Source organism: Mastigoproctus giganteus, chromosome 10 (assembly GCF_048544385.1).
Source record: "Mastigoproctus giganteus isolate SK-2022 chromosome 10, ASM4854438v1, whole genome shotgun sequence".
Taxonomy (NCBI): Eukaryota; Metazoa; Arthropoda; class Arachnida; order Uropygi; family Thelyphonidae; genus Mastigoproctus; species Mastigoproctus giganteus.
This window is the reverse complement of record NC_143584.1, coordinates 131630688-131647319: the sequence shown is the minus strand read 5'-3', so window position 1 is coordinate 131647319 and position 16632 is coordinate 131630688. Positions and strand designations below refer to the sequence as shown.

Sequence of the window (16632 nt, the reverse complement as noted above, 5' to 3'; positions counted from 1 at the left end):
CCAAGTTGCTGCTATGGATAAAGGAATGGTTGAGTGGGAGTAGACAGAAAGTGATAATCAATGTGCATTGCTCTTCGTGGTCTAATGTTATTAGTGGAGTCCCCCTGAGTTTAGTGTTGGTCCACTGTTTTCTGTATTTATTAATGATATTGATGATCAGGCTTAATATCCAAGCTTGCAGATGATACAAAGTTTGGCAGGGTGGTTAATGAAAGTAATGACAGTATGCAACTGCAAAATAGTCTAGAAAAGTTAAGCATTCAGGCTGAAAAATGGCAATTGATATTTAAGAATAGTACTTCAAGAAGCAGTAACACCGCAGAGTAACATATCAACTGTGTGATACTACGTTCATTGTAGTGGAAAATGAAAAAAGACCTGGGGTAATTGTGCAGTCAGATATTGATAATTTCTGGCAATGCAGACAGGTTGCCAGCTCAGCTTTGGGTTTTATTGGCACATTAGCTACTGAGGCTATAATGCTCCAAGACAGCTCATCGTGTCTTGTCAATGATATACAGGAATTTTTCTAGCAAAGATAAGGAGGTGATTATCCTATTGTATAAGGCAATGGTCAGACAATATCACCCCTTAACAAATCCTTGTTGTAATTGAAGTATAAATGCACTCCTGTCTAGATGGTTCTGCCTTACTTCTTTAACCAGTGACTCCATTATTTTGTCAGGACATCCCTGACATTATTTTATGTCGGGATGTCATAATTTTTTTATTATACAGTAACTTTCTTTTTTGTTTGTTTGTTTGTTTAGAAATCGCAAAAATGATGGGCAAATGCAAGAGTTGTGCTTTCAAATTAAACAAAAACTTGACATTATTCAAAAGTTTTAAAATGGTACATCCGTTAAATCTCTAAAGAACAATTATAATGTTGGTGACCAAACCATATGTGACATTGTAAAAAATAAAGGGAAGCTATTCGATTTAAAATCAACATCATAAAAAATAAAGGGAAGCATCATATTGGACATGCGAGTAGTACCTGCTAAGTTTTTTTTTTTTTTTTCAAAGTTAACCGCGGGTAACTGAATTAGCGGATACCAAATCACTGGATACGGGGCACAACTGTATATGAGTTTGTAAAATAGTAGTCAATAACTAATTAATTTATATATTATGTAGTATTATATTATATACTTTAAACTCATAATAAAGACATTTACATTATGATCAGGGAAGGATGTGACCACAGATGCACAGTATTCATAAGTATGATTTTGAAAACACATTAGTAATATAATTTATATTTATAACAAAGACTATGTAAAAAGAGATGGAAAACTATGATTATGTTTAATGCATGAAGATATAATTTAGGATTTAAAATATAATAATAGAAATGCCAAATGTTGATTGATTTCAAGGAAAATAATGATATATAATCAGTAAATAAATGTGATTGAGTTATATTTTCTCAATTTATATCAAATAATATTACATTAATATTATTTGACATAAATTGAGGAAATCATAACCAAGTTTATAAAATTTGTGGCTAAGAGAATAATGCATGAATATACAGTTAAACACAATGTATCATCAAACAGTTAAGGAGAAGAAGAAGTACTAGTTCAGAAATGAAAGGGTTGGAGGGTGGAGAGACTTGAAAAGTTTCCAACTCACTGATCCAGAATACTAATGACAAAAAAAACAGTATAATAATTATTTAAATTGTAAATTTTTGTTTGATTTCAGGTGACAGGATCTCTTTCAGATAGTTTAGGAGTTGTAGCTATGGATAATAAACATCAAGAAATAAGAAAAAGAATTAGGCAGGATAATGTAAACCATGGTAGTGATCACCTAATGGCAGGTCTGAAAGGGTTAGGATTTGGTTTATTTGGTGGAGTAACAAGCCTTTTTACACAAGCATATGAAGGAGCTGCTAGTGAAGGAGTTCAGGTAGGTTATTTAATGATTGCTTATCTTGGCAAAAGAAAATATTGATTAGTACAGTAGAATGATTGTTAACCAGTATTCTGTTTTTACCAGCATTCTAACAGTAGTATCAGTAATTCATCAGTTGACATACTTTCACAACCCCGAAATTAGCATTTATTTTTATTTTTTTTATTACATACTTATACACTGTGTTGTTTATTTTTGAATTACTGAAATATCAGTGACTATCCAAACAGGAAGAGATTTTCACATTTTCTAATCTAGTCTTTTGTGGAATTGAGTAGGGCCATGACTTTAAGTGCGCTCCTCATATTTTAGTCATGTATTAAATGTAAATTGATATTATTCACTTCAGTAAACATTTAAAACCCTATTATGTGGTGTAACTGTTTTTAATTTACTTTAAATCATTCTGATATTAAGTTTTTTTTTTATATATTATATGTATACACATATATATTATTATTATTTTTTATTGAAACATTGCCAGAACTCTGTACCAGTTGTATGCTGCAGAGGAGATGGAGGTCATATGATTCATTCAAAATTTTGAAAAACGTCGAGGGTGTAATATTGAATTCATTTGCTGTATTTTTTAAAATTTCCACATTTTTCTTCATGCGAATGCTCCCATAACCATATTTACAATTTGTGCTACATGGCACCATTCATAATATTCCAGAAAAATAATTTCCTGTACTGAATTTTTTGCAAAAACTATTTCACTCAAATGAGATTTACAAAGCACTTATAATAAGGGAAGCTGCCGAGACCTATAAATATTTCATTATAATGAAAATTTCATTAAAATGGTATTTGTTGTTACAGGATTTTACTGTATTAAAATTTGTGACAAGCTAGTTTTAAACTTGGTGGGTGGGGGACCCACAACAGTTATAGCTGCCCACATGACTGAAGGCTGTACAGTGTGAAATCCATGCAGCCCATTAAATATTGAATGGGCAATTATACCAACCACTGTATGCCATTTCAACAAGACTAAAATTTCCTGGATGGTTTAAGATTTAACACCGGAAAATCCAGTCTTCATCTTGTTAGTAGTAAACCTAGTGTCATGTACAGCTTGGGTAGCACCAAAGTCACGATATCTGATAATGAAAAAGAACTGGAAGTAATTATATAATCTAACAAAGATTATATAATTACTTCCAGATTATATTCAAGATTATTAAAAATTATTATTATTAAAGATTAAAGATTATAAAGATTATCTCTAAACAGTAATAATGCCGCTCAGACCACTAATGGGTTTTTGTCAATGAGATAATAGAAACTTTGTCAGTAGAGAAAAAAGAGTGATTATAACGATTAGGCGAGATCTTGAATATTGTAAATGCTTGGTGACACCATTTTTGGAAACATGGGTGTCTGTTGGAAAGGGTGCAGCATAGAGTGGCAAGATTGATTAAGGGCACAAAAGGTATCAAAAGAGAAAGAAAATTCAATTCTATAACTTATTGTTCGTAAACAAACCATCTCTGAGGTGACCTGATCATGTTTTATCCAAGCCTTAAAAGGGTCTAATAATCTAAATACCAAGTGCATAAACCATAGTCACAGATACATTTTTGACCATGGACCACTTTTGTTTCCTGGCTTTACCAGTTGCCTCACCCCCCAAAAATTTTCATATCTCAGAATTAGTGCAACAGATGAGTTTGTGTGTGCTCATCAACCCCAGGTCAAAGGACCAGGCCGACCGGGCTAGCCGAGTGGGTAAAGTACCTGCCCGGCAACCCAAAGGTCGCGGGTTCGATTCCCGCCTCGGGCTTGGATCAAAGTACTGCAAAAACCTTGGGAGGTGCAATATGGCCACAGAAGCCGATGCGCCAATAACTACCAAATCAAAAAAAAAAAAAAAAAAATCAAAGGACCAGTCTCCATGCCAGTAGTGTAGGTTAAATGCAGTTTTTACTTAGGTGAAATGCTAAGAGCATCTTTAATCACGTATCGTGCAAAATGGAACAACAATGGATGATCCTTTGGGCAGTGACCATTTTCTGATTATTTGTGATCTGCACAACCACCATTAGCCACACCCTGCAGGAAATGGAAGTTCTCTCAAGCCAACTGGGTCAAATTTCAATCAGTTGCCACCCCTGGATGAGCAATATATATACCAACACTGTCAATAGATGAAGCCACAGATTACATCACTTTACACCTACTATAACCCGAGGGGCTCACATCTGGTGAGTATGGGCTTGGCACACCCAGGGTCCTGAGCTGGATATCATCATTCTTCTCTTTCTTGGTGATTCCCTTCTACATCTCTCTCTCTGTCAGGGTAACTCGGGAATTTTTTTTTTTTTTTTTTTTTGGCTGGTGCAGCATAAGCATCGGGCTTCCTTGCACCATACAGCTAATAATAATAATAATAATAATAATAATCTGTAGCCAAATGTTCAATTTCATTGTCGAATCCACAGTCCCAATGGCACCTTAACTATTGGTGGAACGAAGACTGCACAAAAGCAAAGAAGTTAAAAAATAAAGCATAGAATTTATTTCATAGATCCCAGCCACAACTAATCTTATCAACTACAAAAATCCAAGAGCGAAAACACATCTCATTCAAAAGCAAGCCAAAAAGAATTCTTGGATTCAATTTGCACCTACCATAAACAGAAACACTAACTCCAGGTTAATATGGAAGAAAATCAGGCAGATTTCCAACCACCCCTTCACCAATTCTTTCAGGGAATGGGCAAGAACTCTGCTCCGGAGGACATAGCAAATGCCTTGGGCAAAACCTTTGCCCAAGTTTAAGCGGCATCAATTTATTCTCTGGATTTTCAGAAAATAAAGACCAAGACTGAACAATGAGCCATCAACTTTAAAACCTCAGTTTTCCTTCCATATAACCAGCCTCTTCAATATCATGCCATTAAAACAACATGCAACAGTGCCGCTGGGCCAGATGGAATATTTTATATTATGTTAAAAAACCTTGGTGACAAAAATTTACAAATACTGCTGGTCTACTATAACTGAATATTTCTGGAAAACATTTATCCCAGCTCTTGGCATCATGCCACAGTTCTTGCATTTTTGAAACCTGGAAAAGACTCTACCAGTCCATACAATTACCAACCAATTTCCCTCTCCAGTTGCCTTTTTAAATTACTTGAAAAAATTATCCATAATCGATTTGTTTGGATCATCGAAACACAACACCTAATGAGTAATAATCAGCATGGCTTTCGTAAGAATGCGTCCTCCTTAGATGTCACAATCAAGGCCGAGTCTGCAATTCGCAATGTCTTCATAAAAAATGAACATCTTGTTTTGGTTTCCATAGACATAGAGACTACCTGGTGCCATGGCATTCTCAGTCACCTTCATGCTCTTTGTCTACAAGGTAACCTTCCTATATTCATCAGCAACGTGCTCCAGAATCATTTGTTCCAAGTTCGATACCACAACTCGCTTTCTATGACGTTTTTACAGGAAGGAGTGCCACAAAGTTCTATACTGAGTGCAACCCTCTTTGGCGCCTCTGTAGCCAGGTGGGAAGGAGCAGCAGTGCATAGCACACGCTTCTTGATTAGACTGGGGTTCGAGCCCATCACCACCAAATACGGAGGATGTGGAAAGGTCAGGGAATGACCACCGCATATCCCGGAGCAATATGGCCTTAGTTGCTAATGCTCCTAAAAACCAAATAACAAACAAACAAGCAACCCTCTTTGCCCTTAAAATTGATTCCATCACAAAAGAACTTCCAAATACAGTTGAGACCTACCTTTATGCGGATGATCTCTCCATTTCTTTCCACTCTCAGAATATGAGATCCATTGCAGATATCCTTGAGTAAAGTCCAAAGGTGGGCAGGACTCAACATCTATCTCAGCAGAAAACTGTTGCAATCCACTTTTGTAATCAACGAAAAATGCATACAGATCCTGAACTTCAGATGTCAAAATTTACCATTCCAGTGACTAACAACATCAGATTCTTGGGATTAATCCTTGACAGAAAATTAAATTTCTTTGAGCACATTAAATCTGTACATACTTCCTGCCTCAAAAAACTGAACATTACAGAGCCTTATCTGCCCTGTCTTGGGGAGCAGACTGTACATCTTTGCTGCTCTTATATATAGAGCATTGATCAGATCCCATTTGGATTATGGTGCTCCAATCTATGATTCTACCCGAAAGAATACACTACGCTGGCTGGATCCTATACAGTATAGTGCATTGTGGATTGCCCTTGGTGCATTCAGGGCATCTCCTACCCATAATTTATATATTGAAGCACATGAGCCCTCGCTTTGCCTCTGCAGGAAAACACTACTTCTTAAGTAATCAGCCCGAATACAAAGTTTCTGTCAGCATCCTATTGAGCCATACTTCTTTAATCCACCACTGCAAAACCTCTATAGAAATAAACCCAGTAAAATAAGACTGGCAGGCTTATGCCTAATTGAAATAACACAGAGTTGGAATGTTCCTAATGTCAACTGGCTACAAGTAATGAAATGCTCTCATCCACCTTGGACACCTCCTCAATTAACTTGCAAATAATGGCTAAATTCCTACAGTGGAATTGTCATGAATTCCAGCAAAATACTGATGACAACAAGGCCCTGCTGGTTAAGCTTGAGCCAGTGTGCATTTGCTTGCAGGAGACGTTTAAAGGCTAAAGCAAATCCATCAATTCATAATACTACTATCTGTAGAAGAATAAGAGAAATTTACCTCAATATGATACATAGAACACTTCTGTATGATACTCTCCAAGAATTAAAATGAATAAAAGATTAACCCAAAATGATTACAGTAAAAAATCAATTGAACAGAATTCAAAAATTAACCAAAATTCAAAAAAATAATTTAAAAAATCAATCAATCAATTAAATGTAAATTTTTAAAAACCGTTTTCCTTCCTGAAGAAGACAATGCTTCAGGAATTTCCATTACTGTGATCACGCCACACAGTCAAAGCATTGTCTGCTTCAGAAAGTAAAACCATTTTTCAAAATTTACATTTAACTTTAATTGATTTTTTAATTAATATTTTTTCAATTGTTTTTTGAATTGTGTTCAATTGATTTTTTTACTGTAATCACTTTGCATTAATCTTTTATTCATTTTAATTTCTGGAGAGTATCATACAGAAGTGTTCTACATATCATATTGAGGTAAACTTCTCTTATTCTTCTACAAATATTGATATCACTGTAGAACATATTGAGCACCATAGCTCTGTTATATACTATCAAAATAATACTTCTATCATAAATAATAACTGAACTGAACTGGGGATGGCATTGCCCATGGAGGGCCTGCAATCCTTGTGGGCAACCAGACCCCATTCCAACCTGTGCCACTTTCCACTAACTTAGAAGTGGTTGCAATTTGCCTTATGGTTGGGTTTTTATTAACCGTCTGTTCCATTTACTTGCCACCTAGGAGCGACATTTCCCAGACAGACCGCGCCTCCGTAGGCGCGGTCTGTCTGGGTAATCAACACGCTTCTTGATTAGACCGGGGTTCGAGCCCGTCACCACCAAATACGGAAGATGCGGAAAGGTCAGGAAATGACCACCGCATATCCCGGAGCAATATGGCCTTAGTTGCTAATGCTCCTAAAAACCAAATAACAAACAACAACAACAACCAGACAGACCTTGATGATCTTATAGTGCAGCTGCCATCTGTCCTACTTCTTTGGGATTTCAATGGACATAATACCCTATGGCAGGGGTCAGCAACCCATGGCTCATGAGCCACATGAAGCTCCTTGAGCATGTAACTATGGCGCTTTAACTTTTAGCTCACATGAAGCACAATTTGAAATGGAGTAAGAGGACTTAAAAATCAAGGACATGTGGAGTGCAAGACTAAAATGCCTTAAAACTGAAATTGAGGATTTGGAGAGGCAAAAGGCTGCCCTTGCAATTCTACACAAATGGACAGCGATAAATCAGTTGAAAAAGCAAGACCAAATGAAAATATTTGCATTTGGACTTCTCAGTTTTTGGTTCAACAAATTTCTGTGGGAAAATATTTTTGAACATGAACTAAATTAAAAATAAATCAACAAACCATCTGAACAATGTGAGTTTCTCAGCATGTGAGTTTCTCAGCAATGTGAGTTTCTCTTACCAAGATGAAAATTACGGCATACTCACCTGATGTTGAGAAACTCACTCAAGAAGTTCAGCAGCAAAAGTTACATTAATTTGTACCTAATTGGATGTTTGTAACGTTTCTGTATTAATAAATAATATTTCTAAATATATATATATATTTTTTTACTTAGATCAAAAATGGCTCTTCACTCAAAAAAGGTTGCCGACCCCTGCCCAATGGGGTAGTGCCAATATTAACAGAAGGGGATGTGTCGTTGAGCATATGCTCACTGACCATGACCTATTTCTCTCTTCTTTCACATGCCTACCCGTATACGTTTTCTGCCATTGACTATCTGTTTGCTCCTCCCCTTCTCTTGATAACTTGTTTGCATAGTGGGAGACCTTGTCTTCCTTTTAGGTTACCATGGAAGATTGATCCAACTGACTGGAATATCTTTCAACATGATTGGAATATCTTTCAACATTGGCAAATTTTGACATCTCTGCAGTCTGTCAGGAGCCTATCAATGATGCAGTTACATACATCACAGAAAGTATCTTCCATGCAGTGGCAATCATCATTCCAAACACATCTACTTGGTTTCTATCATTTCCCAAACCATGGTGGAATTCTGAATGCACAGGAGCCAAAAAAAAGGTGCAAAACAAAGCCTGGGGGATATTCCAGCAATATCTCACCATAGCTTTTAAACTCACACATGTTAATGCACATCTTACCCGACGTTAGAGTCAAAGGGAGTACTAGATCCATCTTACATCTTCTATTACTCAGTCAATAGAAGATGTAAGACGGCTCTAACATAGTCTGGAACAAAATCCAGAAAATGAAGGGAAAATACGCAGCATGCCCCTCTTCGGTACAGGAATATAATGGATGCTCTATTGCAGACCCAACTGCAATAGCCGATGCTCTTGGGGAGACCTTTTCTAACATCTTAGCAGTGTTATCTTACTTCCCAGAGTTCCTGGTCCTTAAACTTAAGCTGAAAGAGGCACCTTCAATTTTACATCCAAGGGTGTTCACCCATCCAATGGGCCATTTACCATCAAAGAACTGAAAATAGCTCTTGTCCGTATGAAGGTTAATGCCATTGGACCAGATTTTAATCATTGCATAATAGATGTAATCTGGTCCAATGGCACTAACCCCCTCACAAAAATCCATTTCAATTACAATAGAATTTTCCTTAAAAAGCAGTTTCCAGACACCTGGTTCAAGGTAACTATTCTTGCTTCTGCAAAGCCAGGCAAGGATCCTAAATTTCCAAAAAATTATCGACTAATTTCTCTGACTAGCTGTTTGTGCAAAATTTTGGAGAGAATGGTCAACGCTAGTCTTTTATAGTATTTGCAATCAAATGACCTTCTCTCCGACATTCAGTGCAGCTTCTGAAGGATCTGGTCTGCTTTGGACAACTTAATTAGACTGGAAACATCTAATTGAGATGCTTTTCTAAAAGGAGAACACCTGGTGTCCATATTTTTTGACATGGAGAAAGCATACAACACAACTTGGAAATTTGGTATTTTAAGAGACCTTTAAAAACTCGGCCTAGGGCGGTGTTCACCACTTAACGGACTGTGGTCCGCATCTGGAACATGAAAACCTTTTTTGTGGGCTGCAAGGCAAATGAACCTAAATCATTAATTTAAATATACAGTTGGACCTCTGTTTAACGAATTTCTTTATAGCAAATTTTTCTATTATTTCTGAAATGCTGTCAGTTGTACAATCATTTCGTAAGAAACTCTTATTTTGCTCTGATTTAAATAATGAGGCACTGCAGTTTCTGTGTGTGAAAGAAGTATTGATGTATGAACTTAATATGCAATTAGATAAAAGCAAATATAATAATTTTCTAAAAAAACTAAAACATGAATTCAACGAAAGGTTTGCAGATTTAAAAAAAAATAGGAAAATTAATACAACTCCTCATACGTCCATTTTCACTTGAACCAAATGGGGAATGAACTAATGAGGCAGCAAAATGGTTTAAAAGTAATAAAGCTGCACTGCAATTAGAAATGACTGCTTTTTCAAGATTTTGCTTTGAAAGAAAAAATGAATGAATTGAGTGATTGCAAGTTTTGGGTAAAATATGTGCAACATGAAAATGTATCCCGAAATAAGGAAATTGTGTGCTCAATTATGTTCAGTGTTCAGATTAACATATATATGTGAATCAATGTTTTCAAAAATGAACCATATTAAGAACAAGTTTGATCTCAGCTAATAAATGATCAATGATCATCTACAAAATTTGCTTTAAAGGTTTGTTCCAGATTTTACAAAAATTGTTTTAGAAATAAAAATGTAATTTTTCTTATTAATATGTATATGTACACAAATTTTAATATTGTATCTATAGTAATGACATAAATAAATACAAATATCATCTAATATTTATTAATTTAATTTCAAGCATGCAGATCACAATAAGAGATTTTTTCTAATACAGACCACAATGAAAACTAATTGGTGACCCCTGGTCTAAGGAGTCACCTTCCCATTTTTATAAAAACCTTTTTAACAGATCACTTGTTCCAAGTTAGAGTAGAATCCATCTTTTCTTGGTCCTTCTGCCAAGAGGAGGGGGGGGTGTTATGCTTATTTTAAGTGTTATGCTTTTTGCCATTAAAGTGAACTCCATTACTGAGCTTCCTCCCAGTGCTGGTGCCAGGCTGTTTTAAACCCTAGGCAAGGCTAATTACTTGCACCTCCCCCAAAAAAAATGCCAACTTCAATTTTCAAAAACAGATGTCCTGTAGAAAAAATGAAAAGCACAAAACTTGAAACTGCTAAATTTATTTTAAATTGCAAGAATAAGCAATACAACAATCTTTGATTATCTTTCTCAAATACAAAAGAAAATGTTTATCACAGAAATCATTTTGAGTGATCTTGTAAATGTGATCTTGTGATGTTTAAATTTATGTGTCTTAAAAGTTTCAATTTCAGGCACATCAAAATCTCACTTTGCTTGCCTTTTCCTTTGCAAATTTTGTCAACAATTCCTTCAGGTCAAGTGCTGAAGCTTGGGCATGATCAATTGATATTACCTTCAACAATGATAAAATTCTTCAAAATATAAAATTAAAAGTAAAATATCAGAAATTTATAAGATATAACAAAAATTACTCGAAAATTGTACAAACGTGCTGTTACTCACTCGACGACAATGTGACGTAACGTGTCCAGCTGTAAACAACACATGATGCCAACTAAGAAGAATAAGATTTTTTTCTTAGCCAAAAATATCACTAAATTTCAAAAAGAAAAATAGAACAACATAAAAAAGGATAAATAAAAAAAACAGAGTATAGAATTTTTTTTATAAGACTTTATAATTAATTATAATTATAAACAGCACTGTTGTGGTATTTATCTTAAAATAAAAAATATAATTGTCAGTTGCAATTTTTACTTGGGTTAAAAAAAACTAATCTGTATAAAACTGTGCACCCTCTGAGGTCTGCACCCTAGGTGGCTGCCTATTTGGCCTAATGATGGCACCAGCCCTGCTTCCTCCAAACAGTGCTCTCTATGTTGATGGCTTTAGTATATTTTCACAGTCATGTAACAAGATGGTTATTGATTGCCCAAACTTCTGGGCATTCGCCAATAGTTTCAGGTTATCACTGGAGAAGACCATTTGCTTCCATTTTTATTGCAAGCATAACCTTCACCCCAAACCTGAGTTAAGACTTGGACAAAGCACCTTTCCATTAGTAGCGATGACGAAGTTCTTAGGACTCCTATTCGATAAAAAGTTGACATTCCTCCATCATATTCATAAACTACGCATCAAGTGTACGAAAAGATTGAACATTCTTTGTGCTCTCTCCTCTACTTCTTGGGGTGCAGACTGGTGTGCTTTACTCCATCTATATCATGTACTTGTTTGATGAAAATTAGATTACATGTCACAATAGCATCCTTCTTGGCTTAACCCCATTCACCATCAGGCTATCCGTATTGACACTGGTATTTTCAGAACATCTGTCCAAAGTCTGTATGTCTAAGCTAATGAACCGTTGTTGTCCCTTTGTCGAAAACAGTTGTCTCTGCAGTACGCTATGAAGCTGAAATCTCTGCCAAACCACACGGACACCCATTTTTGAGCCTGGGAAAATCTGTACAACAGTCGAGAGTCGGCTAATCGTCCATTTGGTATTTTTATCCAAGGTCTATTCAGAAATTTGGACATCAAGAGAGAGAGAGACAATCAGAGACCACTTATAACTCTTGTCTGTTAGTCCACTATACAGACTACAGGCAAGTAATTTGAAAGAAACTGGTTTCTCAATGACAACAATCTTGGCATGGGCAGGCTGAAAATAAGTTATACAAGATTAATCCTGTAATCGAACATTGGCCGTCTAATCTGCACAGGGACCGTAAAGAGGAAGTTCTAGCTCTACCCCACATAGGACAATCTGACACATGCTTTTCTGCTGAGGGCTGATGACTGTCCTATGTGCAAACATTGTTACACCATTTTAACATTGAAACATGTCATTATTGACTGTCCTAGATTTTTAAATGCACGCCATTTATGTTTTAGCACTTTTAACCATCTGACTGAGCCTTATAAACTCAGTCAGATTTTAACTTACAAAGATGATATGTCCACAATTTAAGTTTTTATAAATTGCAAAACTTTATACACATATATAAATGTTTTTATTATGCATCATGTAAATTTCTTTTTTACCTGATTTTATTTTTGTCCAATTTTTTTTTTGTTTTTTAGCTATTTATAATTATTGGTATAGCAACATTTTTCCAACTTGTATTTTTCATATTCACCATTCTCATGCACCATAAAAACCAAACCAAAGCTCCTGTTTCTATCACAGTCTTTTATGTGTAACATTATCAAAATCTTTCCTGAAATACAAGTATTTGATATCAAAATTATTTTGTTGCATCCAGTTCCTTTATCACTTTATCGGTGTTGGGTCCTCTGTTGTTTTGTATATTTTTCGATGATAATGATGAAAGTATATCAGGCTTAGTGTCGAAGTTTGCAGATGATACAAAGTTTGGCAGGGTTGTTAATGACAGTAATGGCAGTGTGCTACTGCAACAGGATCTAGATAATTTGGGCAGATGGGCTAAGAAGTGGCAACTGAAGTTTAACCTTGATAAATGCAAAGTACTGCATATGGGTAGAAGTAACCCCAGAGAAATGTACCAACTGTGTGGTACTACGCCTAAGGTGGTAGGAAATGAAAAAGACCTGGGAGTAATTGTGCAGTCAGATATGAAGTCTTCTTAGCAATGCAGACAGACTGCCAGGGCAGGTCATGGGGTTTTGTCAATGATATATAGGAATTTTGCTAGCAGGGAAAAGGAGGTGATTGTCCCTCTGTATAAGGCAATGGTCAGGCCATGCCTTGAGTACTGCGTACAGGTCTGGAGACCTCATTTTAGGAAGGATGTAGATTTGCTTGAGCATGTACAGAGAAGGGCAACAAGATAGGTGAGGAGAATGAAGGGATCCTCTTACCAAGAGAGGCTTAAGTTCTGCAAATTGCAGTGGCTGGAGACTAGGCACCTGCGCGGTGATCTGATTGAGGTGTATAAGGCCTTGAATGGGTTGAGCACGCTGAATTCTGTTGGGATCCTTCCACTTGTTCAGATTACGAACCTAAGGGGGCATAAATTCAAATTAAGAAAAGACAGATGTAGAATAGATGTGCAGAAATTTGCCTTTAGCCAGCGGGTGGTTAATTGCTGGAACAAACTTCCATCTGTTGTGAAAGTTGATAGGTTAAATAAATTTAAGGTGGAACTGGACAGACATTTGGAGGGAATGGTGTGATTTTTTTTTTTTTTTTTTTTTTTTGGCTGATGCTGCATAAGCTCATACACTTGCTTTCTTGCATCACATGCCACTACTACTACACTGCATCATAGTATTCAATCAAATTGGTCAGACATCTTCCCCTTAACAAACCTATGCTATGTCTAAAGTATAACTGCACTCCTGTCTAGACCGTTCTGCATTACTTTAACCAGTAACTCCATCGTTTTCCCTGGAACAGAAGTTAAACTAAGGTCTGTAATTACTCCCATCACCCTTTTATTCCCCTTTGTGAATTGGGAATATATTCACACAACTGCAGTCCACAGAGACATTCCCTGAAACCAAAGAAGCTCTGATAATTATGGCTAAGTGTTTGCTTAGCCACTTTGATGGCTCCCTTAATATAATTGGATAGATACCAGGTGCCTTTTTTATGTCGATCCTCAACAATTTCTCCCCCACTTTTCTTTCACTTATCACAGTCGTTTAGCTCCTCATTACAGTTTGATAAACTTCTGTCATCCCCTTCCTTAAAGAATTCCTCGTGTGAATGTAGATGCAAAATGCCTTATACAGTTTCTCTGCAACCTGAGCAGGGTCATCAACAGTTAAACCATAGACATCGAGTGGACCAATGTGATTCAACCCCTTACTTCTACTGTTAATATAAGCATAGAAGATTTTGCTGTTTTTCTTTGCATTCAAAGAAAAATAGCAGAGATTTAATAGCATAACACTTCTTTGCCAGAGACTTCTAATAATCTGGCTTAGTTTGCCTAACTTCCTTTGTGACTTCATTACAGACTAATTTATATTTACCATAGGCTTCTGATTAACCCAATAATTATATGCCTCCCATACACTTTTCTTCTCTGCCACATCTCAATAGGTAATCTGACATCTATTTAGGTCTAAGCCTTGAACAGTATTTATTTGTTGGTATGAAAAGCCTAGTAGCTTCTTGATTACTTCCCTGAATACTTCCCATTCAGAATTTGCTTTTGGTAACATCATCAGTTGGTCCCACTGCACACAATTTAAAAACTGTCCGGGACCTCTGTAGTCGTGTTTTTAATTAAATTCCACATTAGTACACTGTGATTGCTGCCACCCAGTGGGTCTTTTACCTGCAGATTCTTAATGCATGAAGAATCACTTCTGATAACCAGATATTCCTCTTCTTGCCTCTCTGACATGCTGCTGCAGAAAACAGTCATCCAAGAAATCCAGAAAAGTCTTGCTAGTATGTGAGTGACCAACCCACAAATTCCATTCAATATCTGGAAAGTTAAAATCACCCATTATGGAACGTTCTGATTTTCTGGCACACACTATTCTCCTGGATAACTGTTTGGTATACTCATCACAGTTATTAGTCCTATAACACACTACTCTCAATTTGTTTCCCCAGTACTTATATCACCAAACTGACTCGACATTGTACTGGGCATCCATATCAACTGGATGGACTGCCTTAGATTTAATATTCTTCTTACGTAAGAGTATAACCCCCCCCCCACTCTCCTGTCCTGATCCAGATGCAATATAACATTCATCAAATTTATTTACAACGCTCCTAGCATCAGTGCACATGCATGTGTTCTGCATTCTTACTCTTACTTATCCTAACACAGCCCATGTATACATTTGTTCCATGATGACCCATAGCAGGGCCTGAAATCCCAGACACCTTGCTTTCCATCCAGGCTGTTGCATGTACCAATAGTAGCAATGCAAGAAGAATCTTCACCTCTGCCTGCAGCTCTAGTTAAAATATTAACCTGTGCCCCCGCTTCCCAAGCTAGCAGTTTTCCGACCTACCTATCACTGCCTACATAGCATCGGCAAATATTCTTGCACCCCTTCTAATCCATCCCTGTAAAATGTGCATTCCATCACTGTAAAAATACTCATTCCTGTTAACAAGCACAGACAACATGCTGAGAAAAATTCTACTTCATGATCCTTGCACATTCTATCCAGGGCCAAATTGATGGACAAGGCCATCCTATTGTGTCTGGGCAAAATTGCAGACGCTTTCAAATTCATTTCTAACTCTTGTCTTTTTGGCAACATTGCCATGTACTTGTTAAGTAAATTCTCAGATCTCTTACCCTTAATATCATTAGTCCCAAGGTATATAATAATATCACCTTTTGTGCCCTTAAAAGATATCTGCTTGACAACATCATCTGCTTTTCCCCCCTGGCAGACATACCCTGGTCCTATTCCACCTATCCGTGGACAACATATTTCCCGTTTCCCTGACAACTGTGTCTGGCCTGATATAGTGGAGTTCTTCTGTGGTACCCTTTATGAATTCAATATCACAAATACACTTTGAGAACTTCATCCATTATAAAATTCGATGTGCTAAATTATAGCCGTAGTACGTAATAGTGGATAAAAATATAATGTAATTAATGTTTATCAAACATCTTAGGGACTTCTGTCAGGAATAGGCAAAGGACTTGTGGGAACAGTTGCAAAGCCTGCTGTGGGTTTCCTCGATTTTGCTTCTGGTGCCGCTAGTGCTGTAAGAGATACCAGTCGACGAAGTCATGATGCAGTTCCTGGTAGGTGCCGTCTACCTCGGCTGTGTGTGGGTCCAGGAGGCCTGTTACCTCATTATTCATTTCTACAAGCACAGGGTCAGGAGTTCCTTTACCTTCTAAATGACAGAAATTATACTGAATTGTAAGTTTAAAAAGATTTTATCCTTAATTTAAATCTAAGCAGGTATTTTATGAGGCTTTGTACAAAGAAATTATTTTG

General features: G+C 36.6%; 1 protein-coding gene across 5 annotated transcripts in view; it reads left to right on the top strand.

The window, feature by feature from the left end:
• LOC150079291 (intermembrane lipid transfer protein VPS13D-like) overlaps nt 1-16632 on the top strand; it is a 1618665-nt gene that overhangs the window by 1575682 nt on the left and 26351 nt on the right. For all 5 annotated transcript variants that reach the window (XM_090383928.1, XM_090383929.1, XM_090383926.1 and 2 more), the window contains 2 exons: nt 1714-1920; nt 16301-16554. In XM_090383928.1, the coding sequence (XP_090240054.1) occupies nt 1714-1920; nt 16301-16554 (461 nt within the window). The remainder of the gene's footprint in view (nt 1-1713; nt 1921-16300; nt 16555-16632) is intronic.